This window comes from Tenrec ecaudatus, chromosome X (assembly GCF_050624435.1).
Source record: "Tenrec ecaudatus isolate mTenEca1 chromosome X, mTenEca1.hap1, whole genome shotgun sequence".
In the NCBI taxonomy this organism is placed as follows: domain Eukaryota; kingdom Metazoa; phylum Chordata; class Mammalia; order Afrosoricida; family Tenrecidae; genus Tenrec; species Tenrec ecaudatus.
In genome coordinates this window covers 136,033,976-136,060,503 of record NC_134548.1, presented here as the reverse complement: position 1 = coordinate 136,060,503, position 26,528 = coordinate 136,033,976, and the positions used below count along the sequence as shown (strand labels likewise).

The window sequence follows — 26,528 nt, the reverse complement described above, 5'->3', positions numbered from 1 at the left end:
GTGTAAAATGCTCAGTATAATAAATATTCACTATTATTATTGATTAGCAAACTACTCCACGGTATGAGCAATATGTAATTATTCATCCCCACCTTCATGTGTCGTCTAAATTGAATTTGTTGAAAACTGATATTAACTGACAGTTGATGTTGTGAACTCTTAGTGATCCTGTTTTTTTTCACACCATATAGGTTTGGCTAGTTTCTGTGGGGCAGTTTTTCGTAAATACCCAATTGATCTTGCTGGTCTTCTTCAATATGTTGCCAATCAGCTAAAGGCAGGCAAAAGGTAATTATAGTGAAATATAATTGAATAATTAGAATACATCTGGTGGTACTGAGAGATTAAGATAACTGTTACCTTGAAAGGCTACTTTGTTGGCTCAAGTAGAATATTCACTTATTTAGATATCATTCTTTAGTTAAAAGAAATTAACATTTTATAGACTCCTTGAAATATACTTAAACACCTAAAAAAACCAAATTTACTATTGGGCTACATTTGTAAGCCAGTAGAAAGACACTTATTTTGAAAATCTGATACATAAGTAAATGGGCAATCCTTTTAAAGAGGAATCTTATATGTTCTCTTTTGATAGGATATATTGCATTGTTGATTTTGTTACTGGATAATTTAAGTTAAATATTTGGTAGGAAAATGTTTATTAATTTTGAAGATATGTATGGTATTTATAAGACAGTTAATTTTTAAACTTGACCATCGGAAGATGCAAACTTTTGGATCACACCCACTTTATGATTGTTGGATTTTATTATTCTGGGCCAGTATCAGTGCTTAATGTATGAATAACTATGTATATTAAAATGTCATCACCAGTAACCTGATCGAATCAAATAACAAAAAAATTATGTTTAACAGTTTTCTGGTAAAAATAGAAACTAAAACTGTTAAGTGTTCAAAGTAAGCATTATCTATGTAAGTCTTGACATGCTTATGTTAGTTTTGGGAAAACTTTAAAAATAATAATTAGACTCAGAATTTTATCAACATGTCACCATTATGTTGTTATTTCCTTTGTAGTAAATGGCTTTTTTGAGAGGGGCCTCTATATTATCAAAAAGATTGGCCACCATGCACTGGAGTGGAAAGAATGCTACTAGGAAGGACACAATTGGGTCAACTGATAAGACTGAAATTGGAGCAGTAGCTTAGCTATGAATCTTGTGTCGGTGTTAGATATACTAAAGGAGCTAGCTGCTGTGGTATGTAAGAAAATAACCGTTTTCTTAGGAGATTCATATGGAAGTTTTTAGGGATGACAGGCAATTATCTATCTATACAGTGTGCCCTCAAATGGTTGAAGAAGTTTGTGTGTCTGTGTGTATACACACGGCGCACACACACAGACAGAATGTGCAAATAATAAGCAGATGGCAGTGAAATGACACTTAATATCTCATGAGGCTAGGACAAAAAGTCTATCGGCATAAAGATTTATAGTCAAGTTTCTGTGGCTGCTGAGGAGGTGCTCTGTCGGGAAGTGGGCATCTCCGCTGGGCTTCTGTCCGCTCCGCGGTGGGAAGCGCCTTCCCTACCGGACATCAATGCAAGCCTGAGTAAGAAAAACGACATCTTCCACTTAAGCCATGGCTTATCAGTTATACAGAAACACCACTCTGGGAAACAGTCTTCAGGAGAGGCTAGATGAGCTCATACAGTCTCAACAGATCACCCCTCAACTCACCCTTCAAGTTCTTCAGTTTGATAAGGCTATCAATTCAGCCTTGGCTCAGAGGGTCAGGAACAGAGTCAATTTCAGGGGCTCTCTAAATACGTACCGATTCTGCGAGAATGTGTGGACTTTGTTTTGAATGATGTTGAATTCAGAGAGGTGACAGAGCTTATTAAAGTGTACAAAGTGAAAATTGTAGCCTGTGATGGTCAAAATCCCGGCTCCAGCACTACAGAATGAATAAAGAAAACGGGCTTGGTCTGGCCGTCTTCTCTCGTTTGTCGCTTTTTGCGGAGAAGCATAGAAGAGACTTTTAAAATTTATTCTAGCAGTGCAGAAATGACTACGCTGTGCTGCACTGGCCTAGACTCCCCCTAGAAAGAAGCTTAGAGCTGTAGCCTCTTACCTTTACCAGACAGCATGGAAACACTGAGCGTTTTTTAATGACAAATCAGAAGTTGTTGCCTTCCTACAAGTGTTCTGTAATAAACTCATTTTAAAATGTGAAAAAAAAAAGATTTATAGTCAGGGAAACACCCTGTACAGCAGGGCTGGGGAACTTATTCTCAGTCAAGGACCATTTGGATATTTACTGCACCGATTTTGGGCCATACTGGTCAAACATTTAATTAACTCACTCCTAATGTAATGGCTGGGGCCTCTCTCTTTGGTGAGGCGTGCGATGGTAGCTAAGGCTGATGATTTTGCCGGCAGTCTGGATGTTCCCCTCCCTACTGCTTAGGTTTCTGTGAATCCCAGTTGACTCAATGGCAGTGGTTTTGCTTCTAGCTAGGCTTGAAATGATTCTCAAATAAAAGTTAACATCCACACGTGCCAGATAACTTGGGGACTCATTCTAGGAGTGCAGCTTTCCCTTCGTTCCCCCATAAAGCTCTCTTCAGCTGCTCCCCCCATTTATATATAAATAATACAAGAATTGTCACTATCTAATTAAATATGTTGCGACTTTTACATTTGACATTGCTGCTACAAGCTGTTTTTCTTTTTAAAATAGTTTTGACCTGCTAATATTGAAAGAAGTGGTACAAAAAATGGCAGGAATAGAAATAACTGAAGAAATGACAATGGAGCAATTAGAAGCCATGACTGGTGGAGAGCAGCTAAAAGCTGAAGTGAGTATTAGCGCTTCTGTTTCTTGCCTTTTAAAATGTTAAAGGTGCGCAGTATGACCAGGCTTACTGGTGGAACCCAGACTGTGACCGTTAGTCATCTTTCAGGTCTGCAAATGAACTGACTCTGCCGCCCACACACACCCCTTCACATACCCCATGGTTCAATTTCCAGCCAATCAACAGGTCTAATAAGGGGAGCTACACACCTGAGAATAAACAGTTAACCACTTCACATCTAAAGTGCAGCATTTACCCCTGTTCAATGTTCATGAGGGTTAAGAAAGGAGGAAGAGAGAACAACATGGCTGGCCCCACTATGAGAAATGATGCCCCTCAGTGACTAAGGGCGATACGGGGGACAGCACCAGAGACACAGTGTGGGAATTGCACCTGACCTGATCCCACCACACCGAGGCAAAGCACTGGGGGAGTGCAGCGGAACAGCAAGGGAATGGAGTGGCAAGGTCCCCAGGGAATGCTGAAAGTGGACTTTGGGGCCAGGGCGTGGTGCCCCAACAGACTAGACTGGAAAACGCTCCTAAGGGCCAGCAAACGATCCCTGAACGAACTACAAGCGTTTCTCATGTGAACTGTTTTGTTCTGTTCTTTGTCAGTGGTTTGTTTTTGTTGTTTTGTTGCCTGGTTGTATACTGTTGCTTTGTTTTCCTCTGTCATGTTTTCATGCATGTTAGTATCTCCACAGGTCTATCTGAATAGGAAAGGCTGGATGAACTATCTGGAGGAAAAACAACGGGACCGACAGTTCCGGGGGGAATTGGGGTGGGGGGTAAGGGGGTAAGGAAGTGGTGTTAACAAACACAGGGACAAGGGAAAAACATGGGACCCCAAATGGTAGAGAGGGGGGAGTGGCAGACCTGGTGGGAAATGATCAAGGGTAAGGTTGCTTAGAGAAGAGGTATACTCTAGCCCAGGTGGCGACGAAGCATGGTAGTAGGGCAGGAGGAAAGTCAAGGGAGATGGAGGAAAGAGCTAGGAGTCAAAGGGCATTTATGGAGGTCTAGACAAAGACATGTACATGCAAATATATATACGAGGATGGGGAAATAGATTTATGTGTCTATATTTATAGGTTAAGTATTAAGGTGGAGGAAGGACCTTGGGCCTCTACTTGAACACTCCCTCAATGCATGAATACTTTCATTAAATTGGAACTCTATGATGCTCACTCTCCCGACACAACTGCTGGAGCCAAAGTGGGTAAACAGGTAAATGTGGTGAAGAAAGCTGATGGTGCCCAGCTATCAAAAGAGATAGTGACTGGGGTCTTAAAGGCTTGAAGATAAACAAGCGGCCATCTAGCTCAGAAGCAACAAAGTCCACATAGAAGTACACACAGTCTGTGTGATCGAGTGGTCCCTAAGGGATCAGTTACCAGGCATCAAAGAACAAAAAATCATATCATTGACTGCACACCTCCATGATAGGATCGCTGAAGACAAATGGGTGCATAAGCAAATGTGGTGAAGAAAGCTGATGGTGCCCGGCTATCAAAAGAGATAGTGTCTGGGATCTTAAAGGCTTGAAGGTGAACAAGTGGCCATCTAGCTCAGAAGCAAAAAAGCCCACATGGAAGAAGCACACCGGCCAGTGCGATCACGAGGTGCCAAGGGACCAGGTATAAGGCATCATGCAAAAAAAAGATATATGTGTGTATGTATATATATGTGTGTGTGTATATGTATATATATGTGTGTATATATGTATGTGTGTGTGTATATATATATATATATATATACACACACACATACCATATTAAATGAAGGGGGAAGTGCGGAGTGGAGACCCAAGGCCCAAGTGTCGGCCAATGGAAATCCCCTCATAGAGGGGTTTAGGAGAGGAGATGGGTTAATTAGGGTGCGAGGTAGTACCGATGAAAGAACACAGCTTTCCCCCAGATTCTTGATGCTTCCTCCCCCCAACTACCATGATCTGAATTCTACCTTTCAGGGCTGGATAGGGCAGAGGCACAGGGAATCCAGGGTGGATGATACCTTCAGGACCAAGGGTGTGAGGGGCGATGCTGGGAGAGTGGAGGGTGAGTGGGTTGGAAGGGGGGAACTGATTACAAGGATCCACATGTGACCTCTTCCCTGGGAGAGGGACAGCAGAGAAGGGGGGGAAGGGAGACTCCGGATAGGGCAAGATATGACAAAATAACTATGTATAAATTACCAAGGACACATGAGGGAGGGGGGAGAGGGGAGGGAGAGGAAAAAAAAGAGGACCTGATGCAAAGGGCTTAAGTGGAGTGCAAATGCTTTGAAAATGATTGGGGCAGGGAATGTATGGATGTACTTTATACAATTGATGTATGTATATGTATGGATGGTGATAAGAGTTGTATGGGTCCCTAATAAAATGTTAAAAAAGAAAAGAGGAGAAAAAAATGATTAGGGCAGGGACTGTACAGATGTGCTTTATACAATTGATGTATGTATATGTATGGACTGTGATAAGAGTTGTATGAGCCCCTAATAAATTGTTTAAAAAAAAGAATGAAAACGAAATAAAATTATAATAAAGAAAGGAGGAAGACTCGAAACAGGAAGAACACGCAAGATGTGGGGCAAGTGATGTTAAATTATCAAGATTACCATTAATAAGATGCAACAAAATATGTGTGAATTATTGAAACTGACCTGCTGTGTAAACCTTCACTTATTTCACAGTGAAATGTTCAAAGAAAATGTGCACACCCATAGTAAAGATCCCAAACAACACAGAAGTACATGAAGCCATACCTGTTCTTCACAAACACATCGTCCTTTTTTCAAATTGAGATATAGTAAATAATGTGACAGTTTTGTAAACACACAAATTCTATCTCCTGTGGTCTTTGATATAAATGAAACCTGAAGGTAGTTACTTTCTTGTTAAGCCTTTCACACTGAGCACAAAAATAATCTTTTATTAGGGACTGCAGTGTGGACAAAGAATATATGCAGTAGTTTAGACAATTGACGGCCATTTATAAGCCAATAACAGTCGTAAAAAACAGTGTCACTAAAATACATTTGTGAAGAATAAGGAAGGCTACGGAATGCAGAATGTATGGGTTTTATTTTAAAGATGTAACTCAAGTTTTGCTTTTTCAAATTGGCTGGCATATATATTGTACTATACACCGATAAATTTGTCCCTTCTCTTGTACAGGGTGGCTATTTTGGCCAGATCAGAAACACTAAGAAATCCTCTCAGAGGCTAAAAGATGCACTGTTAGACCACGATCTTGCACTTCCTCTTTGTTTGCTTATGGCTCAACAGCGAAATGGCGTGATCTTTCAGGAAGGTGGAGAGAAACATTTAAAACTTGTGGGAAAACTGTACGATCAGGCAAGTGAAAGTGATTTCTGTGTTTATGTACATTTTATTTTAATGTGAATAACAGAAAATGTAGACTGCTGTAATTTGCACAGCATCCCCCATGCTGAACATGCCGGTGCACTAATGGTAACTAGACACTGGGGAAATTGGGCCCTTTTCCTGACTTCGGCAATGGATGCCAATTAGGATATTTAGGAGGTGACTCTAGGAGAGCTTTTATAGTATGGACAGTCTTCAATTAAATAGATACCCTGGCGTCATTATATTTCTTCAACTGCAAGTTATTCTCTTAATTTTCCTGATTTCTGGAAGTCTGGAATCTCTCCCCCCACCCGATCCCCAGTAATATAGTTGGTGATAGTTGAATACATTTTGTAGTCTAGATATACATTTTCATGTTTAATATTTAAAAATATATTTTATAACTTTCTATCTTTCAATGGTGAAAGTGTTTCCTTTTGTTGCCAGTGCATATTGTTTGATGTGCTTCACTTAAAATGCAGTCTGCTTTTTAAAGAGCTGAATAGTAACTTGAAACTTCAGGAGATGTTTTGACTATTAAAGCCCTGGATGAGACAACCTATCAAGGCCTCAGTGTCTTATGCAATATGTTTAAGTGATTATGCTTATAAATGATCTCTAAAGTCCTATGATATTCTGAAATTTTAATCTTAATTTTGTTAGAATACTGTTCAAATAACATCTTAATTAATTCAGAAAATATTTATATTGGTTCCGTAGAATGGTAGCCCATGTATGTTTTTTGTCTTGTATTTTGAATTTAGTGTCATGATACCTTGGTACAGTTTGGTGGGTTTTTGGCATCTAATCTAAGCACAGAAGATTATATAAAGCGAGTACCTTCAATTGATGTGCTCTGTAATGAATTTCATACGCCTCACGATGCAGCATTTTTCCTGTCTCGGCCAATGTATGCACACCATATTTCCGTAAGTACAACTATCCCTGCTGCCATTTAAGAGGGATTCCAAATTGTTTCTTAATGGCTTTGTTTTTAAATGCATTTTAGTTTAACAATGGACATGCATTTGTGTGCGTGTATATGTATGTATATATCTTAACTTAGTTGTATAATTTTTCCTGTTACAACTTTACCAGTTTTCTAGTTAGACATTTTACTGGCCCTAATGAACTGTAGTTCTCAAAACATTAGTGAAGATGAAAACCATCAGGCAAGCATTTCAAAAACTCCGAATTCACGAATTCGTGTTTGGTAACTTGACTAGGGGCTGAGGATTTCAGGGTTTTTATTTTTGTTTGTTTGCTTGTTTGTTTTAAGCACTAGATGGTTCTGATTCAGGCCAAGTTGGGTACCTCCCTCTTAGAAACAGAGTCCTCTTTCTTCCATGGTAGTATCCTTACTTCATGGTTGACTTGTTAGTGTCCCTACTGCCTTGAAAAAGATAGATGTAACCACTCCCAATCATTTAGAAATCCAGTCAGTCTTTGTTGGGTAACTTTTGGAAGGATGTGTTCATATTTCTTGTTTTATTTCTCTTCACCTTAATGAAACAACACCCCCCCACCCCCTCACACACACAGCCCCTAAATAAGCCATATACTTTTGAGGCAAGGCATCCCAGTAGTGAATAGGTTGGTAGTACCTCTCCCCTTCTCTATTTGCCACCTGGACTGAGTTACCCCCTTCTCTGAGGACCATGGACAATCCTCACTCTGGAAGCCTGGTACTTCCCTACGCTGATGGGAACTCCCGGCGTCTTCATTTTTCTACAGACCTGGATTCTGTCTCTTTGTTTAGGCTACCTGTACAGATTTGGAGGGAAGGTCTTAGTCCTTTCTCAAACTAAGATTCCTTCTCTGTTCCCAGCAAGGCAATAGAGTTATGTAGCCGACTGTAAAAAAAGATGCTGAAAAGTTGAGGTCTAAATGATCACTTAATTGACCATCAGCTGTTAGTGTTTACATATCAACTGCTGAAGTGTCTCACCTCTAACAACTAACTAAATGTTCCTTGACTTAATTACCTGAATCATCTCTCTTAGTTACTGTGCTATTAGCTCTAGAGGGGAAAAGGTTGTAAGGGAGATCGGGTAGGCCTCTTCTTCCCCTTTAGACCCAATCTAGAAAATTGTATGCTCTGTAAGTGGTTGTTGGCTCAGCCCACAGTTGGTCAGTCTCAGTTGTACAACAGGGGTCCAGATTTCTTGACAAACTGGGGGAAATAATTGCTTCATCGCAGGAATTATGTCCTGTCCTGTGCTGTAGTGAAAAGTGAGCACACTAATCAGTCATTTCAAACGTTCACAAACAGGAACCCATGGTTCTGACCAACTCACTTTTGGACCTGGATTTTTTGGGGCTTGGAGTTCTCTGAAGGACTGGGGGACTTAAAACTAAGGGATATAAGACACTAACAGCTCAGTAGTTCGTGATTTTGTTCTTTGTTTCTTGGAATAAACTCGGAGCTAAATTGTAGACCCCTCTACTATCCTGAAGGATCTCTAGTGGCCCAGCTTTGAGAGGTGGGTAGCTTGCACCCACCAGTAACCCTTCAGGTGGAAGACTAGGCAATATGCTTGGGTAAAGATTCACCGCTTTGGGAACCAGAGGGAACACTTCTATTTCTGTCCTAGAAGGCTGGTATGAGTTGGAATTGACTCAATGGCAGTGGGTTTTGGTTTCTGTTTTCCTGGAGTACCCGTGGCTATCATAGTGTGATGCTAATCAGTAGGTCAGAGGCTTGAGTCTACCAAGAGGCATCTAGGTGGCAGAGTGGATGAGTTGACCTGCTACCTGCATGAAGAATTTACACTCTCAGATTTCCAAAGTGGCAGTTCTACACTGTCCTATAGGGTCCCTATGAGTCACAGTGAGTTTTTTGAGAGGCAACTTGAAAGGAAGATCTGGTGTTTTCACTTCTGGAAAAATCAACCTTTAAAACCCCTATGGAACACAGTGCCGTGGCATACAGAGTGTGGCCGTAAGTCAGACTCTATTCTACAGCAAACCCTCCCCAACCCCACTCCCATTGTCTTAACCTATTGCCACTGAGTGAATTCTGACTCACATCAGCCCAATAGGACAGAGTAGAACTGCTCCTATGGGTTTCCATCCATGACTGTTAACTCTTACTGGAAGCAAACAGCCTTGTGTTTCTCCTGTGGGTTTGACCTGCAGCCTTCCTGTTAGCAGCCCATCATTTCACCCACTGAAAACACCAGGACCCCTTCGACTTTGTTCTAGCAGGTTATTGTTCTCATACAATAGAGTGGGATCTTTTTCTGGTTCACTGCACCTCCTCTGAATTAGAGAAGCCATTCAGGCCAAAGATGCTTTAGCTTCCGTTTCCACACATGTGAGACTGTAATGCAGTTTAACTAAAGCTGTTCACTAATAACAGTCTCATTTGGCGTAGTATTCTGGTGACCAAATGGTCTTGGTTTGCCTGGGGATTTCCTAGGTTTCATTGGAAAGTCTTATGTCTTGGGGAACCCCTCAGTCATAGGCAAACCTTGGAGATTGATCATCCTACTTAGTAGTCTTGGCAGTAACTTTCCCATAACCTTTTGTGTGTTCATTGGGCCTCCTAACTGACAAGTTACGAAAGCTGGATAGGACTTCATGTGGCAATGCTGTTATATTCTGTCCTGGCTGGCTCTTACTAGTTCCATGCGTCCTCAACTCGTATTAAAAGCTTTGAATTGGTTCCTTTGACTGTCTCAAAAGTAGGCATGGAAGCTCTCCCTAACTGTCAGGTGCAGCACGGGATTCAGCAGGCAGATGGAGTGGGTTGGGGTTGATGGGCAGGAGGGCATACATACCTCATTTACTCACTGAGCAGGTCAGATTCCATAAGCATCTGCTAACACACTCCTTCCAGGTCAGCACGTGCAACTAGAGATTGGAACAGCTGCTGGAGATGATGTATTTATCGTAAAATAAGTGCTGGTAAGAAACCAGAATTCCTCTCAGTCTTGACATGGGCAATCTTCTGATTCTTGAAAGGGTAATAATAAATACCTTGGGAACGAATGCTATAAATTGTGTTTGTTTGACCTTTTATCTCCAGTCAAAATATGATGAACTTAAGAAATCAGAAAAGGGAAGTAAACAGCAGCATAAAGTTCATAAATATATCACATCATGTGAGATTGTGATGGCTCCCGTCCATGAAGCAGTGGTTTCCTTGCACATTTCCAAAGTCTGGGATGACATCAGCCCTCAATTCTATGCCACATTCTGGTCATTGACAATGTATGACCTTGCAGTTCCACAAACCAGCTATGAAAGAGAAGTGAACAAGCTTAAAATACAGATGAAAGCAATTGATGACAATCAGGAAATGGTAGGTTTCTGTTTTAACAGCTCAAGTACAATAACTTTATAGCGCACTGTTACTCTTGGAAAATATTTTAGCTTCGATTTGTTAAAGCTCTGTTGTTGCTATACAATAGTTCTGTAAGTCGAGGATGACCTTTGCAGTGGGCTGAGGCTGGGAGGCTTGGAAAAGGCAGGGAAATTTTGATTAGTGAAAAGGTATTTGAATTTGCTTTTCGACGGAATAGTTAGCAAAATGACGCAATCACTGTGACTCCAGTTGCAAGAGCAAGAGTTACACTTTCAGAGAAAACTTTATAGAACAGGTGGTTTTTGAGCAAAATAGGTGTGTGTGGGTGGGGCACTCTAAGGCTCCGGCAAAGTGTGACTCACTCTAGGGTTCCTGGAGACCTTTTTTACTGGGAAGAATAAGATTAGTGGTAAATTTGAATAGTTAGCACAGGGCTGAGTTACTTAGGGCATCGAAAATCTGATATAAAAGCAGACTGGCTAATATTGAGAGTTATTTTAAGTCTCTTAGCGGGGGAAGATATAATGATTTTTAAAAGGGGGGCACTAAGACTTTGTCTCGAACGGTGGTGAAAGCACATCCAGGTAGGACCTGTGTACCCATGTTAATGTAATTGTCCATTTTAAGCATCTATGAGAATGTTGTGGGAGACACTTGCACATAGTTAGAAAAGATTCTTTCACTTTGTAGCCTCCGAATAAAAAGAAAAAAGAGAAGGAGCGTTGTACTGCCCTTCAGGACAAACTTCTTGAAGAAGAAAAGAAACAGATGGAACATGTACAGCGAGTTCTACAAAGGCTCAAACTGGAAAAGGACAACTGGCTTTTAGCAAGTATGTTTTTCGAATTGTTGCAATCCTGCTGCTGCTAAATTACAAAAGAACGGCTATAAAACTTTGCAGGTGTTGAAGTGTATTGTGTTTGTATTTCAACTTGGGGTTCATTCTCCCTTACTTTGGTTATTCAGTAATGCAGCATCAGCTTCACATGCTCACTCACGGACCGATTAGTTTGCTGGTGAAATAATTTGTAACTATAATATTGGCAGCTTGTCATTCAGCTCTTCTGTATAAAATCATTTTTCTGGAGACATTATCAATAGTAGATTGCCCACTGACTAATAAATTGAAGACAGTCTCCCAGGCATGCTCTTTGGGTACCAACTGTACATAGTTTGTGGTCGTATAGTACTTTTTACCCTAAAGTTAATATATTGTCATGTGTAGTGGCCTTGAGAGTTGAGGAAGAAGTTTACCACTTATATATTCTTCCCTTATTTTTAGAATCTACCAAAAATGAGACCATCACAAAATTTCTACAGCTGTGTATTTTTCCTCGATGTATTTTTTCAGCAATTGATGCTGTTTACTGTGCTCGTTTTGTTGAATTGGTACATCAACAGAAAACTCCAAATTTTTCCACACTTCTTTGCTATGATCGAGTAAGTTCTTTTTCTTACAACCCTTGTTAAAAAAAAGTCTCACACAATGATAGCTAAACATAATCATCTCTAGAGATACAACTGTGTATGTGGTTGGAGGCATGAACTCAAGAGTCAAATGCCTGAATTGGAATCTTAGTTCTTCCACTTCCTACCTGTGTGATTTTGGGCAAGTTATTTAACCTCTGTGTCTCATTTTTCTTGTCTGCAAAATGTGGTAGTAATGTCTGCTTCGGAGGGTCTTTGATAGGATTAAATGAGTAGCTAAACATAAAAAACACTTTAGATAATAAGCCGTCATGATTAAGCTATTAACTCTACATTTGGGTTTGCATGTTATAGGTAGAATCCTCTTCTCCACTCTAAATTCCCATCTCCTCAAAAGAAACAACAAAATGCCTGCACCTTCACGCTCCCAGAAACACGCCGATGCTTTTCAATATGGTTACATTAGCAGATTTTTACAACGGAGGTTTTTTTAATAACGTATTGGATTTTGTGGTTTACAAACATACTTTCTTGTTTCAGCGTGGTAGCTGCCAATTCTTAGTTTTTCTTCTCACCTCTGCCTACCCTGGCTAAATGTTTGATAACGAAGTTACAGTATTATCTAAAAATGATGGCAGATGTTTCATCTGTTATTGTAAATCAGCGTTCCATATAAAGCTTGCCGTTTTGTCCAGTTGTCATATCAACGTGTGCTGTTTTCCCAAAAATGGTCTCTGCAAGTATGAACGGAAAAGGAGAAAACTAACTAATACGTACTAAGTTGACCTTTTAACTTATTGTGATATGTGTACAATACGATCTTTTTAGTTTGTGACTAATTTTGATCTTGATTGGGTTTTATTGTACAACCTTTTTATTCCTGTAGGTTTTCTCTGATATAATTTACACTGTTGCAAGCTGTACGGAAAATGAAGCTAGTCGATATGGCAGATTCCTTTGCTGTATGTTAGAGACGGTGACTAGGTGGCACAGTGATAGAGCCACATACGAAAAGGTATAGTTCATAAATTCTGATATGGTTTACCTGTGGTCTTGAGTATTCCCAGTCATTTTCTGGATTGTTTCATTTTTTTAAAGCTGGGCTTTTAAGATTCACCTGTCAAGCAGTATTTTTAAGAGTGCTATATTTCTAAGTCCCGTCTTGAAATGATGTTCCAATTAATATCCCTAAATTTTAGGTGGTAAATATATGCTACCCAAACATACATCATATGTTTACACAAAACCTTTAATCTTAATTACTTAAAATTCAGACCCTGTTATTGTATAGGCCTGGGTTTTTCTTGAAAAGACATTCTTTCTTCCTCTCTTTTCTTTTCTCTTTTTACATTTTTCTCTTATTAAACAAAGGAATGTGGGAACTATCCAGGATTCCTTACTATATTACGAGCAACTGGATTTGACGGTGGGAATAAAGCTGATCAATTAGACTATGAAAATTTTCGACATGTTGTGCATAAATGGCATTACAAACTAACCAAGGTAAGAAAAGAACTAGGTTTTTCAAAGGTGTAGATTTTCTTTCTTTATGCTGACATAGAAATAACGGATCTTAATGTTTTTGTTGTCGTAGGCATCAGTACATTGCCTCGAAACCGGAGAATATACGCACATAAGAAATATCCTGATTGTGCTAACAAAAATACTTCCTTGGTACCCGAAAGTTTTGAATCTGGGCCAGGCTTTGGAACGAAGAGTGCAAAAAATCTACGAAGAAGAAAAAGAGAAGAGGCCTGATCTATATGCATTGGCTATGGGGTAACACAATCTTACTTTAATGTGATTTATGAGACTAGATAACAAAAAGGATTCTGAAGACTTGAAAATGTTTTAAAGTGTTGAAGTTTATCCTCTGCCTTATTTCAGGAGATTATGGGAGATTATGCGATCATGTTCCCACAGGCTGGTGAGAGTTGCCACTTCTGATTATCAACTTCCGGTCTATACTGGATGATAATTTCAAAAGTCATACTTAATAAGTCTTGGTTGAGATGTAGCTTTAATTTCATTATCAGTTGAGTATTCAGATATTTAATAGTGACAAGCAAAAAAAGGGTCAGCTTGAGTGCTAGCTTATATTGAGATTTTATATTTAACAAGGCATCTAGGTCTCTCGAAAGACGTCCACAAACTTAGTTAAAAATTAATATTTTTATTCTCTGGAACCTCTTAGCCAGGTGACTAACTTGCTAACTTTATTCTTTTAAACCCCATGTTTGTACTTTCTGATTTGTGCGTGTATATTTAAACACTTTGTGCGACTTTCAGCTACTCTGGGCAGTTGAAAAGTAGAAAGTCATACATGATTCCTGAAAATGAGTTTCATCACAAAGACCCCCCTCCGAGGAATGCAGTTGCCAGTGTACAAAATGGGCCTGGTGGTGGGCCTTCTTCCTCTACTTCTTCTTCTTCATCATCATCATCGTCGTCGTCGTCATCATCGATAGGAAGTACATCTAAATCGGATGAGAGCAGTACTGAGGAGACTGGTATGCTCATTTGTAGAAATTTTAAAGTAATATATTTTGCTTCAGGAAATGGAAATGTTTTGTATTATTGTAAGTTGGAGCTGATTTAGTGCTACCTTTTAAATTTCCCTGGTAGGAGTATGTAAGTGTCAAGGAAATAAGCAGCCTGCTGTTTGTAATGAATTGCTCATCCTTTTGCTGTGAAATTGTGTTTTTGCTTACATTTAGGGATTTGTCAAATAAAGCCTTGCCTTTATTTCAGATAAATCCAGGGAGAGATCGCAGTGTGGTCTGAAAGCTGTTAACAAAGCTTCTAGTGCCGCACCCAAAGGGAATGCCAACAATGGAAATGGTGGCTCGAATAGGTAAGAACACCGCTCCGGGGGAAAATTCAAAATCGTTTCAGTTGGCCATGAGTGGGAGGGGATGGTAGTTAGTTAATATGTAATCAGTTATAGTTGACTTTGAAATTTGGTAGATATCCTCATTTTGATGATGCATTTACCCTCCTGAGTATATGCTGAGACTTAGTTTTCCTTGCTAGGATAGGACACACAGGAGAAAGTAAGGCAGCGAAGGAAAAAAATGAAGCAAACATAAACACTTTAGGATTAAATGATGGTTGTAGAGCATTTGGATAAAAAGAATTACTTAAGAAAAGGCCTATGCTAATTAAGATATCTGTCTAGCCAAGTAATTCATTTTTTGATGGTAGTACCGTATGTGAGGAACCCTGGACTACTTATTGGGCTGCTCAGCTTTCTACACTTGTATAGAGTTAAAGTGTAGGCATTCCATTACCTTGCTGCCCTTAAAGGTTATGGATGTATACCCCCCCACCTTCAAAAAGCCTCACCAAGTTAATTAGTCTTTTAAATCTGTCATTTGGGAATCTGTTTATTTACTACCTACTGGATAAAAATGTGCTTTTTATTTGTTTGAAAGATGTCTTAATTTTAGAATTTCACAAGTCAGTAGAGCTCCTTTATGATTTTAAACATGGACTGTGTGGTAGGATTTTTTATTTCAAAGTCTCAAATTTTTATTCTTCAGCAAAACCATTAAAGAAAATGACAAAGAAAAAGGGAAAGAAAAAGAGAAAGAGAAAAAGGAAAAAACTCCAGCTGCTACTCCAGAGGCCAGGGTACTTGGTAAAGATGGTAAAGAAAAACCAAAAGAAGAGCGAACAAATAAAGAGGAAAAAGCAAGAGAGACCAAGGAACGAACACCAAAATCGGACAAAGAAAAAGAAAAACTCAAGAAGGAAGAAAAGCCTAAAGATGAAAAATTCAAGCCCGCTGTCCCCAATGTAGAATCAAAATCAACTCAAGAAAAGGAAAGGGAGAAGGAGCCATCTAGAGAAAGAGAGATAGCAAAGGAGGTGAAATCCAAGGAAAACAATAAAGGAGGAGAAAAACCAGCTGTTTCTGGGCCAATGAAATCGCCCGTTCCCCGATCAGATATTGCAGAGCCTGACAGGGGCAAGTTCACCCTTATCTTCCTTTCCCTTTTGCTGATTTAATGGGTAGTTGTTTCTTTGCTCCTTGAGGAGCCTTGGCGGCACAGTGGTGGTTCCACGTTGTCAGCGCTTTGAATCCACCAGCTGGTCTGGGGGAGAAACTTGAGACTCTCCACTCTACTCCTGTGAATTTCCAGTCTCGGAAACCCACGGGGCAGTTGTACTATGTTCAGAATATAAGGTCGCTCTGACTTGATGGCAGTGGGTTTTATTTTGGCAAGTTACCTAGGTTTTTTGCTGGTGAACCTAGTATTTGATAACCTTAAAAGCTGGTTATTTTGGGGGGCTTGTAAGAAGTGGAAAGTTGAGAAGTGATACCTTTTGCTGACTATTTCTTGTTTTTGTTTTGTCCTAACAGAACAAAAACGTCGCAAACTTGATTCTCATCCTTCTCCATCGCATTCCTCAACAGTAAAGGTTAGTATAGCCTGAGGAAGGCAGCGTCCATGTTAGGCGCACCTGTTTGGAATACCAGTGTCCTGACTTCCTTCAAGTCTTGTGCCAAGTATTCACTGGAGCCACTGGCAGTTTTATAATGCATTAGAAAACGAATTTTTTCTATATTGGTGGACTCATGTTTTTTCACTATTGAGTATTTTTACGTTAAAAAATACAACTTCAAGGACTTAGCACTAATTTTGTAAATAATGTTTCCAAGTGCAAGAGAAATTTTACCCAGAAGTGCCTCACTGTCATTTTTGGAGTGCAATGGTAGCTACAAGCAAATCTTTTCGGCAGAATGAAGCCTCTTTTTCTGCATAAATATTGAAGAGTAAATAGCACTGAAGACTTCCTGGATGATGCAGGATCACAAGATACCTCGGAATTCATCAAGCTTCTTGATGAGCTTCATACCACGATGTGTGCCTTCTAAGGAGGAGTCTTGAAAAGAGTTCCGTTTTAAAGTCTCCTTGGTGATGAGTTCTCCTGTAGTGTGTATATTCATTGAGCATGCAGCTTCTGTTGTGTCTTCCTTTGGAGGTTTGTTTATACCCATTGGGTTCCCAACACTTGAACCTTGCGTTACGCTAAAAGCAGATGTGGCCTCCAGCCCTACCACCCAGCCAAGAGAAACCCCAGGCATTCAACTGCAGCACAAAATCGTGGGTGTAGCCTTCTTGAAGACTCAGGGTAGCCATTCCTTGCTCCACATTAAATTTTATTTCTAAAGTCATCTTATGTCATGGAATCTTTGAACTTTTACAAACTGTAAGTTATTAATTCTTCATCAAGAGCACTGGTGGAATACTGTAATTTATTTCTTTTTCTTTCTTTTCCTTTAAATGCCTTTTTTCCCCTCCATGGGAGGTATGAAATTTACTTCATAGGCACTTTGCAATAATAATAATAATAATAATAATAATAATAATAATAATAATAATAATAAAATTAATAAAAGCCATTGCTTTTCAATAGAATACATTTTGATTTCTTAGCTGTTCTCTAGCTAAGGTTTTTTTTTTTAAAGTGCATATTTATTTTAAAGTTTGAAGTAAAATTTGGAGCCTCCCAATTAAAGAAAAAAATTAAAATATAAGACAATGTTGTTTTTCTGCAGTAATCTCCACTATTTTTGTGGAGAGAAAAATGTTTTGCTTTTGTAAATGTCTTAACTTTGCCTATAACTTAATTTATGGAAAATGTGGCATTGATTTCTAAATTCTGAGCAGAAAAAGTTTTTTGTTATATTGAGTATGTACCTTTGTTCAACATTACAATTTCATTACATGGTTTTGCTTTTGTTTTTATTTTTGTTGTTGATATTCATGTGATAATGCCATCACAAGATTTATCCTCACAAGAAGTAGCTGGTTTTATTTCCAGGTTACAGCCACACCTCCCAATGTTCCTCTGGGTTCTGAGAACTATGCCAGCTCACCTGTCATCTCCATTCATTTTGTACAGGACAGTCTCATCGAACTCAAGGAGTCTTCAGCAAAGGTTTGAATCTTTTAAAATCATCATGCCTAAGTAAATAAACCAAAACATTCTCTCTTTTTAATTAAGTAGATCTCCCGTAGCCCTGATTAAATCATTAGGCCATGGTCCGTGGAAAAAAATACTTTGCTTGCTTAGGAATAGCTTCAAAAATGCTTATCACAAACGAATGCAATGGAGGACATTGGTCTCATTTACAGAAATGTTTATGAAATGTGTGTAATCTGGCCATAATCTATCCTTGTTTGTTATGTTAGACACTCTCCCTTTCAGACTTCAAAAATCTGCAAATAAGTTTGAGGTTTGGACACGAAATTGTTTAGGGGAATATGCTTAATTTCTCAAAACAAATCTGCCAAGCTATTTTCCCACTGTTGTTTAGATAGTGCAAAACAGCAAACATCAAGTTTTATGTGTTCACATAACTGTTCTAACAGCAACCTATCTCAATCCATGAAATTCCTTGTCTTCTCTGCTGAGCTGCCTTTTTAGTAGTTGTAGCGTAATACCAATTCCTGTAATCGTGGCTATGGAGGAGAATTATCAACTCGGTGATTGTGTTTACATTGTTAGTATTGATTCTTAGGTATTACTATACATTCCTTAGTATTTTGTTATTGAGATATTATACAGTTTGTGTGCCTTAAGGCACTCACCTGGAACTTAACACTACAACGGGCACTGAAATTACACTGAGTTGAAACAATAATTCGTGGAAAAGGTTGGGTTCTTAGCACGTTAGGTGTGGAGGTTTCGTTGTAAAGGTGTAGCGCCCCTTCCAGTCTGCCTGCCCACCTTGGTTTTCAATGGTGGTTTCGGTGCATAGTTAACATTCCATTGCTTTCTTGCTGTTTGTCCAGAAAATTCAGGATCGCATATGTCTAAAATTTAATTTGAATATACCACTTTTTAGATCCTTAGTGCTTTGCATAATATCTGGCAATATGGTTAAATGTTCAATAATGTTTGAAATGAACTCTTTAAGTCTTTGGACTTTGGAAAAGCATCCAAAGTACTGGTTTGCATAATAGCTTATGTTAAAGCTTACAAGTCTAAGAAAATTTAATAACCTTAGAGAATACGTACACTTTACTTGAATTTGAATGGTCTATAAACTTGATGGCCTGTAACCTCAATGTTTTGGGGATAGCTTATCACTTGTTTCTTTCAAATTCTTACCCTGTTTTAGTTTGGTGGTGCTTTTTTGTTGGTTTGTTTTATTGTGCTTGGTTCCCAGGAGTCTCTATGAAGCTATTATTTTCACTTTGTGGTCCAGGGGTGGGAACGTTTTTAATTTACTCACCCCTGACGTGTCGGCTGGAAATGTTTCTTTTTGGTGAGGCCGGTGGTTTTAACTGGTATTGATGATTTCGAGCTAGCTGGATGTTTCTCCTACAATTCTCCAAAACCAAACCAAACTCAACTTGCCACCAAGCCGATTCCGAGTCATTAGCAACCCTATAGAACAGCCCCTGTAGGTTTCTGAGGTGGTAACTCTCGATGGGAGTAGAAACCTTCATTTTTCTCCTGTGGAGCAGCTGGTAGTTTCAAACTGCTGGGGTGGGGGGTGGGGTTGTGGTGGTGGTGGTGTGTGTGTGTATGTGTGTGTGTATACACACACGCAGCGTGCATGTGCGCAGAGTCAGTTCACCTCCTACCACCAATTTCCAGTGGATGTAGTTATAGTTAGAATCCCCCTGCCCACAATGTGTACATTTTTTTATTTCCAGAATTCCCCTTTCTTAATACACCACCCCTTCGTATTGTCTTGTTTTTATTTGTTCGGTATTTTTGAGCATTGTATTATGGTTTGGGTGAAGGCTGACGGAGCAAGTAAGTTTCTCATTCAACAATATATACACATTTTTCCTGATTTTAGTTGTAATCCCTTCAAAGTAGCATCACTCTTCCCATTTCCTCCCTGGGGTTCAGTTATATGTTCATCTGCTAATCTTAGTGGCTGCAATTGATGAGGAAGTTTTTACAACATGTTCTTCTAACCAACCCTCTCTCTGAAATGTAGGAGGACAGCATCTTAAGAGTTCAGCTTTTAATGTTACCACCTCAAACTAAGGATTTTATAAGCCCGATAAACTGAGTCTAATCTTATATATTACAACCACAATGACGCCAGTGTTACAGTACTCTCTTAAATAGATTTTGAAAATTAGTCCACTTCTTTTTGAGCTTAATGATTCCAGTCTTGAGAATAAAAGAAAATCAAGAACAAAATTCAATACTGCTATGAATATGCATGAGTTTAATAAATCATTTATTGTACTTGGCAAACATGTACCAAACTATGTATAAAAGTGGAAAAGACCCTTGACTTCCTCTACCATGCCAAAAACTGTGTCATGGACAAAAATGGCATCAAAATTTATAGAGACTACCTGCCACAATAAAGATAGTTGTAGAATAATATGAGAGTTCGCAGGAAAAGGAGTTGCAGGCATGAGGGAAGACTGCATGCAGGTGGTTTTGTGAACTGTGAAGGATTTCAGAAGGTGAAGAAAACTGGGAAAGGCATGGCTGCATTCGAGAGCATTGGTGGGCACAGCACAGAGTACATTGGGCTACTGTGTATAAGAAATTATGGGAAAAAATGGGAAGAGTGGGAGCCCCAAACTAAAGAGCATATATTTTATTGAATAGATAATGAGAAGGCTGTATGTTTATCTGGAGAATATTGCCATTAGATGTGTTCATAGAAGAGTGTACAAAATAGGGAAAAATATTGGGGATATTTCTAAACTAAGAATTTGTGTTTGTGTATTAATTGAGCTATTTAACTCTTTAGGCCAAGAATGAAGTATTTATTGGAACATTAATACCAGAAGTAAGTCCTAGAAAAGGTTTTTCACTTACTTGCGATACATAATTCAAATTAACTAGTTAAAAACTTCATTCTTACAGAATTGTGTGTATGTATTTGTAACCACAAACCTTTATTTTTCTACTTGGGAAAAGTTAAGCAATACTTTGCTTAGAGAAAACGTCTTTAAATATTACAATAACATATCATTTCTTTTGTTTTATCAGTTTCAAGTTAACATACTAAGCTGGCATGAATAAACTACACTATTAGGACTATTGATGTGTGGTTTACAGCATATCCAACAAGAGTACATTTTGGACACGCACTTATGACTATGGCGCAATCTCGTGCTCTCTATAATTAAGTACTTTGTGTATTTAATTTGATCGTCAACCTTTCAACTTTGACGTTTTAAAGAATGTTCGATGGTGTTGAACAAATAAGTGTTTCGGAATTCTCAAACTGATTGACTTTTTCCCATGAGATGCTAAAGAGTTTCTTTGTGTACAGCTGTTTGACCTGATTCATTATTGTATTTATTCCTAAGGTATATCTAGAATTGTCTAGTCATATATTGAGTTCTATTCTATGTACCTGCCTCCTAGTGCTTGTAGCACAGTTTAAAATGTCATATGGTTAGGTGTTTGATTATTTCCCGATGCTTCCCAAGTATTTTCTATTATGGATTTCCAGATTTGTACCTTTTATATAGGTACAGTCATTTCTCAGTTCTTTCGGACTAGACTATCCAGGCCTGTTGAGTTTTGACTGCTTTTTGCCCATGGGCCTATTGGCAGCAATACAATAGACAAAGAACCACATTGGTTCTTCATTTTCAGTCTTTGATTTGTTTCATCATCATTAAACGAGGTGGTTTTCTGAGCTATTTAGAACCATTAAAACAACTTAAGTGAGTTGAAGCAGAGAAGCCGCTGCCTTTTTTACCTTTGGAAAAACAATCCATGCATGGTTTATGCTGAGGGCAGAGTAAGACCTTCACTAAAGCCTTGGGCTAACTTCTGTTTTATCTTTTACTCACTGTCAGCATTGGGTGCTTGCGAGTGAAACGTAAGACTGGTTAAACATTTCTCTGATGGTTTAGAGATGTGTACCTTTTTTACAGTTGAGAAACTTCTGTCACTGAGTTTCACACCTGGATTTTCCTAATGAGGGTTACAGAACCTCGAGATAGAATAATATGGAGAACTCTAGCTTCTGAATTTACTCAGTCTCGGTTGAGGCAGTAAGTAATGATCCAATTGAGTTTAGCTGATTTGCAAATGGAGAAACGTGGAAGCCTTGTATAATTTGGGTTGGCTTTTTTCTTTTAACTCTTGTAATCCAGACAGCTGACCCTTTGTGCCTTTGAGTCTAACTACCAATTGTCTTTCATTAAATAAACAAAAAATGCCAATATTGAAAAACTAATAATCTTTAGTAATATTGCCTTAATTTAACAGCTCTACACTAATCATACTCCTACACCACTATCCAAGAGTAAGGAGAGAGAAATGGACAAGAAAGATTTGGACAAGTCAAGGGAAAGATCCAGAGAGAGAGAGAGAAAAGATGAAAAGGACAGGAAGGAACGGAAAAGGGTTTGTAACCTTTTATAAACCGGCTTGGAACACTCAACTATCACATGTCTTTCACCTTTGTTTTTAATACTGGTTTTCCTATAGCAGCCTCTTATTTAGTATTTTGGAGTATTTTAGCCCTAAAGTGTGTTGTGTTTACAACTTCTGCAGTAACAAGGATCCTCAGTCTAGTAATCTCTTCCAGCTCTGCTTGCCTTTCATGCCATTTAACCAAGTATGTGAAACTACTGCGAACATTCTGCAGTACTAGTTAGCTGAGCTCTTCTAGTGCAAAGTAGTACCTTAAAAGCAAAAACCCTTGATCACTGTAGTTCACAATTCTTGGTTCTAGGATCATTCAAACAATGACCGCGAAGTGCCACCGGACTTAACCAAGAGGCGTAAAGAGGAAAATGGAACAAGTAGGTAGATTTGTAAATACCGTCGACACAGTGGTCAACCTGAACTGGGAAAGGCTTTCATGATTTTCCTTTGTCATTTTAGTGGGAGTTTCAAAACATAAAAGTGAAAGTCCATGTGAGTCTCCTTATGCTAATGAGAAAGACAAGGAAAAAAATAAGTCAAAGTCTTCAGGCAAAGAAAAAGGTGGTGATTCATTTAAATCTGAAAAGATGGATAAAATCTCCTCTGGTGGCAAAAAGGTAAATTAAGAAAACCGAAGGAACCATATATTTTGTTTTTTAAAAGGGAATATATTTTTTCTCACCAGACTATTGATTATTCATAGAGCAACCTACTGAAGAATGTTATTTCCCCAAACAGTATTCTGGTTATCATGTGGGGGTGGGGGGATCAACTTGGAAAGACATAGCATATCTCAAACATTTTCCCAGTCACACAGTCTTTTGTCACTGCTGTGGGTGTGGGGACACAGATAGTAAACGGGGCAGCCTCTCCGTTTCAGGGACTGTGCAGGTCAGTCCCAGGTGACCAATGGGCTAGAGCTTACTTCAAAGTCCTTTCCTCTCCATTCCACTCCCCACCTTCATCTTCGCATTTCCCTTTTCTCCACCAATTTTTTACTCTTAGTGTCTCTTCATTTGTGCATCAAAATATGGCCATGTGTGTTCCCTTTGAACATTGCAGCGTCATGAATTTTCATGAATCATCATTTTGAATGTATTTTTCGCATATTTCCTAATCGGCAGATGTGTTTGCTACCTGTCTTAAAATTTAACTGTAATGTGCATTCTCTTAGATACTAAGGTACCATATCACTTGGCTAGGTCTCAGATAACTGTTTACAGTAAACAAATCATTACACACATGTAAATTATACTGGTGAATAAAGCATTACCATAGAACACAAAAGATGTGTCATATGTTTACAGCTAGTGAACATGGTTTTAGAAAACAATTAGGTGAAAGTTTGAAAATCTCCCTTATACGGCTCTCCCGCCCAGAAAGAGAAGGCTCCTACCCTGAAAGAGAGAGCTGCGGGTCAGAAGGCTGGGCCTTTAAACTCCAGCCCCAAAGGCAATTGGCCACAAAAAGCATAAAATGCTGTTATACAAAAGTTTCTGTGTGCCAAGCAGAAAAAATTTTTTCCTTACACTTTACAAGAGACTGATCCTTGGAAATGTGTTTATTTTTCATTGAGGGAGAATTTTACATAACAGAAAACTAACTTTAACATGGAAAGTGGCACAATTTAGTAGCATTTTAGTACATTCAGAACATGGTGTGAATAGCCACTCTGTCTAGTTGCAAAACTTCTTTAGCACCCCAAAGGGAAACCCTGTCCCTCCTTCCTCTCAGCTCCTGACAGCCTCTAGTCTGCTTTCTGTCTCTGTGGTTTTACCTGGATAGTCCATTTAATGGAACCATGTAAAATGTGTGCCTTTTGTGTCTGGCTTCTTTCACTAAATATTTTGATTTATCCATCTTGTAGCATGTAGTGTAGTACTTCATTGTTTTTTGTGGCTGAATAATAATCCATTTGTGTGTGTGTGTGTGTGTGTAGATAGATACCACCATTTATCCATTCAACTGTTGCTGTACACTTGGCTCGCTGCCACCTTTTGGCTACTGTGAACATTCCTGTGCAACAGTTTATTTGGATGTCCGTTTGCAGTTCTTTGGGGCATATACCTATGGGTAGAATTGCTCGATCATTATAGTAATTGTATGTGTAACTCCTTGAGAAGCCACCAAACTTTTCTACAGTGGTTGCATCATTTTTACATTCCCGACAGCAGTGTATGGGGGTGCTGATTTCTCCCCAGTCTTATCCATACTTATTTTCTGTTGTGTTTCTTGTTTCAAACAATAGCCATTTTAATGGAAATGAATGGTGGGGTTTGATTTGCATTTCCCTAATGACTAATGATGCTGAGCATTATTAAATGTGCTTGTCGATCATTTGTATGTCCTTGGAGAAATGTCTGTTCAAGTCCTTCACTCAAGCGATTATTTGTGCTTGCTGCCTTTTTGGTGTTGACTTGTAAGTGTGCTATATATATTTTGGATGTTAGAATACGCAGTTGACAAATATTTTCTCCCATTATCCAGGTTGTCTTTTAATTTTTTTGATAGTGTCCTTTGATGCATGAAAGTTGTTAATTTTGATGAAGTCCCCTTTGTCTATTTTTTTACTTTTGCTGTTTGTACTTTTGGGTGGCGTATAAAATACACTATTATGGAAACATTTTGACAGGTGGGTGCTGAAATGGATTTTTGAGCTGATTTTGATACTTGGTTTTTCCTTCCCCACCTAATCCTACCATCCGTTATAGGAATCCAGGCATGATAAAGAAAAGATAGAGAAGAAAGAAAAACGGGATAGTTCAGGAGGAAAGGAAGAGAAGAAACAATATCCTTTTCATTGAAATGTTTCAGTCAGTGAAATGGGAAGCTTCGATACTGGTCATGTTTCAGGATTGTACTCTTGTATGTGGTTTAAATGCTCAAGTGCTTGTTTGCGTCGAAATGGTCTCTAGCACAAATGTACGATAGCAGGACGGAGTAGGAGATTTGATGTCTTGGAGTAACTTCTGCGATGGCTGAGGCTGTTTCATGTTGCCAAGGGATTGAGAGGCGCTCTGTATTCACACTGACAGGAAGTTGAGATGAGTGATTTCTTGAGCTGGAGGGAGGCATGGGGAGTAGAAGGCCAGCATAATGCAGCGGAGAAGCAGAGCTGGTAGGGTTTGTTGTTTTGAGCCAATTCGACCTGCAGGCCCAGAGATTGTACTAAAAGGTGACTAGGTGTTGGCTTTCCCAAAAGTTGTTTTCCCTTAATTTGTCATCTACTCATAAGTCCTCAGATAAGCACAGATAATGAAGACTTTCTGTCAAGGTGAGTGTTCTCTCACTTCCTTATTCTTTCCCAAAGGCAGGAAAATAAAGTCAGGTTTGGCAATGATAACGAAACTCAGTCCATTTTGTGAGATACAGCTACTTGAATTTTGTACCACAGCATAATGACCAAGTCTTTGAATAGGGATATGACACAAGATTCATGTCCCTTAAGAAGAGTGTTTTTTCATTTGAAGCTTGCTGGTTAACACCACGCTTTATTTTTAAGCACCAAGGTGTATTTTGAAACATTAGACTTCCTCTTTCCTGCTTGTTCTCATTTTCTTCTCTAGACAATCGATTTCCCTCTTTAAAAAGTAAACCCATTGCTGCTTAGTTGACTCCAACTCCCATTGACCCTTTAAGGCTGTGCAGAAAGGCCCCATCAGGTTTCAGAGTCTGAACCTCCCACCAGTTGTCCTGTTAGCTGCAGAGCATCTAACCACTCTACCACCGAGGCTCCTTTCAGGGCACCCAGAGCCCCTTTTGTTTTGTTGGGCATCTCATGTTGACATGCTAGCCAAAGAGCCTTTTTGCCAGGTGTTTGGTACCACTTTTCCTATGGCTGCCCACATTTTTGCTCAAACCGGTCAGCTGAGCTTTTACTTCTGGAATTTATAATCTATGACTGTTTTCAAGCTAAGTTATTTCTGCCTTATATGAAACTTAACAGGTAAAAGAAGCTGGCTGTTATAAATACCAAAGTGATTTATTAAAAAAATTAAAATAACATTAAAGAAATTACATGTTTCCTTAGTGGGCAGAGTGTCCTAAACCTTTTTTGAACACTTTAAGGTCATTCTCTGGATAGCTATCTTTGCTTGGTTTTGGCTGTTTTGCTTTTGTTTTTAATCGCCCATTTTCCCCTTCCCATGCTAGCTGTCACTAATGATGAGTCTACTTGCCGTCTGCTGCTGTTGATAGTTTGTTATCAAGTCAC

General features: G+C 39.0%; 1 protein-coding gene and 1 pseudogene across 9 annotated transcripts in view; both read left to right on the top strand.

Annotated features, from left to right (window-relative positions):
• Window positions 1–26,528, top strand: part of THOC2 (THO complex subunit 2) — a 110,745-nt gene that overhangs the window by 77,072 nt on the left and 7,145 nt on the right. For 3 of the 9 annotated variants that reach the window (XM_075539313.1, XM_075539315.1, XM_075539314.1), the window contains exons 19-39: window positions 192–288; window positions 2,709–2,826; window positions 6,001–6,180; window positions 6,957–7,121; window positions 10,223–10,498; window positions 11,192–11,333; window positions 11,784–11,941; window positions 12,816–12,944; window positions 13,301–13,432; window positions 13,524–13,708; window positions 14,219–14,439; window positions 14,681–14,783; window positions 15,472–15,899; window positions 16,296–16,354; window positions 17,762–17,878; window positions 20,676–20,714; window positions 22,154–22,291; window positions 22,623–22,692; window positions 22,775–22,932; window positions 25,027–25,103; window positions 25,550–25,589. In XM_075539313.1, coding sequence (XP_075395428.1) covers window positions 192–288; window positions 2,709–2,826; window positions 6,001–6,180; window positions 6,957–7,121; window positions 10,223–10,498; window positions 11,192–11,333; window positions 11,784–11,941; window positions 12,816–12,944; window positions 13,301–13,432; window positions 13,524–13,708; window positions 14,219–14,439; window positions 14,681–14,783; window positions 15,472–15,899; window positions 16,296–16,354; window positions 17,762–17,878; window positions 20,676–20,714; window positions 22,154–22,291; window positions 22,623–22,692; window positions 22,775–22,932; window positions 25,027–25,103; window positions 25,550–25,571 — 3,014 coding nt within the window. In that variant the 3' untranslated portion in view covers window positions 25,572–25,589. Of the gene's footprint in view, window positions 1–191; window positions 289–2,708; window positions 2,827–6,000; window positions 6,181–6,956; window positions 7,122–10,222; window positions 10,499–11,191; window positions 11,334–11,783; window positions 11,942–12,815; window positions 12,945–13,300; window positions 13,433–13,523; window positions 13,709–14,218; window positions 14,440–14,680; window positions 14,784–15,471; window positions 15,900–16,295; window positions 16,355–17,761; window positions 17,879–20,675; window positions 20,715–22,153; window positions 22,292–22,622; window positions 22,693–22,774; window positions 22,933–25,026; window positions 25,104–25,543; window positions 25,590–26,528 lie in introns of all 9 variants that reach the window. The other 6 variants (XM_075539310.1, XM_075539311.1, XM_075539312.1 and 3 more) reach the window with 4 other exon arrangements.
• Window positions 1,516–2,066, top strand: LOC142434835 (transcription initiation factor IIA subunit 2 pseudogene; annotated as a pseudogene).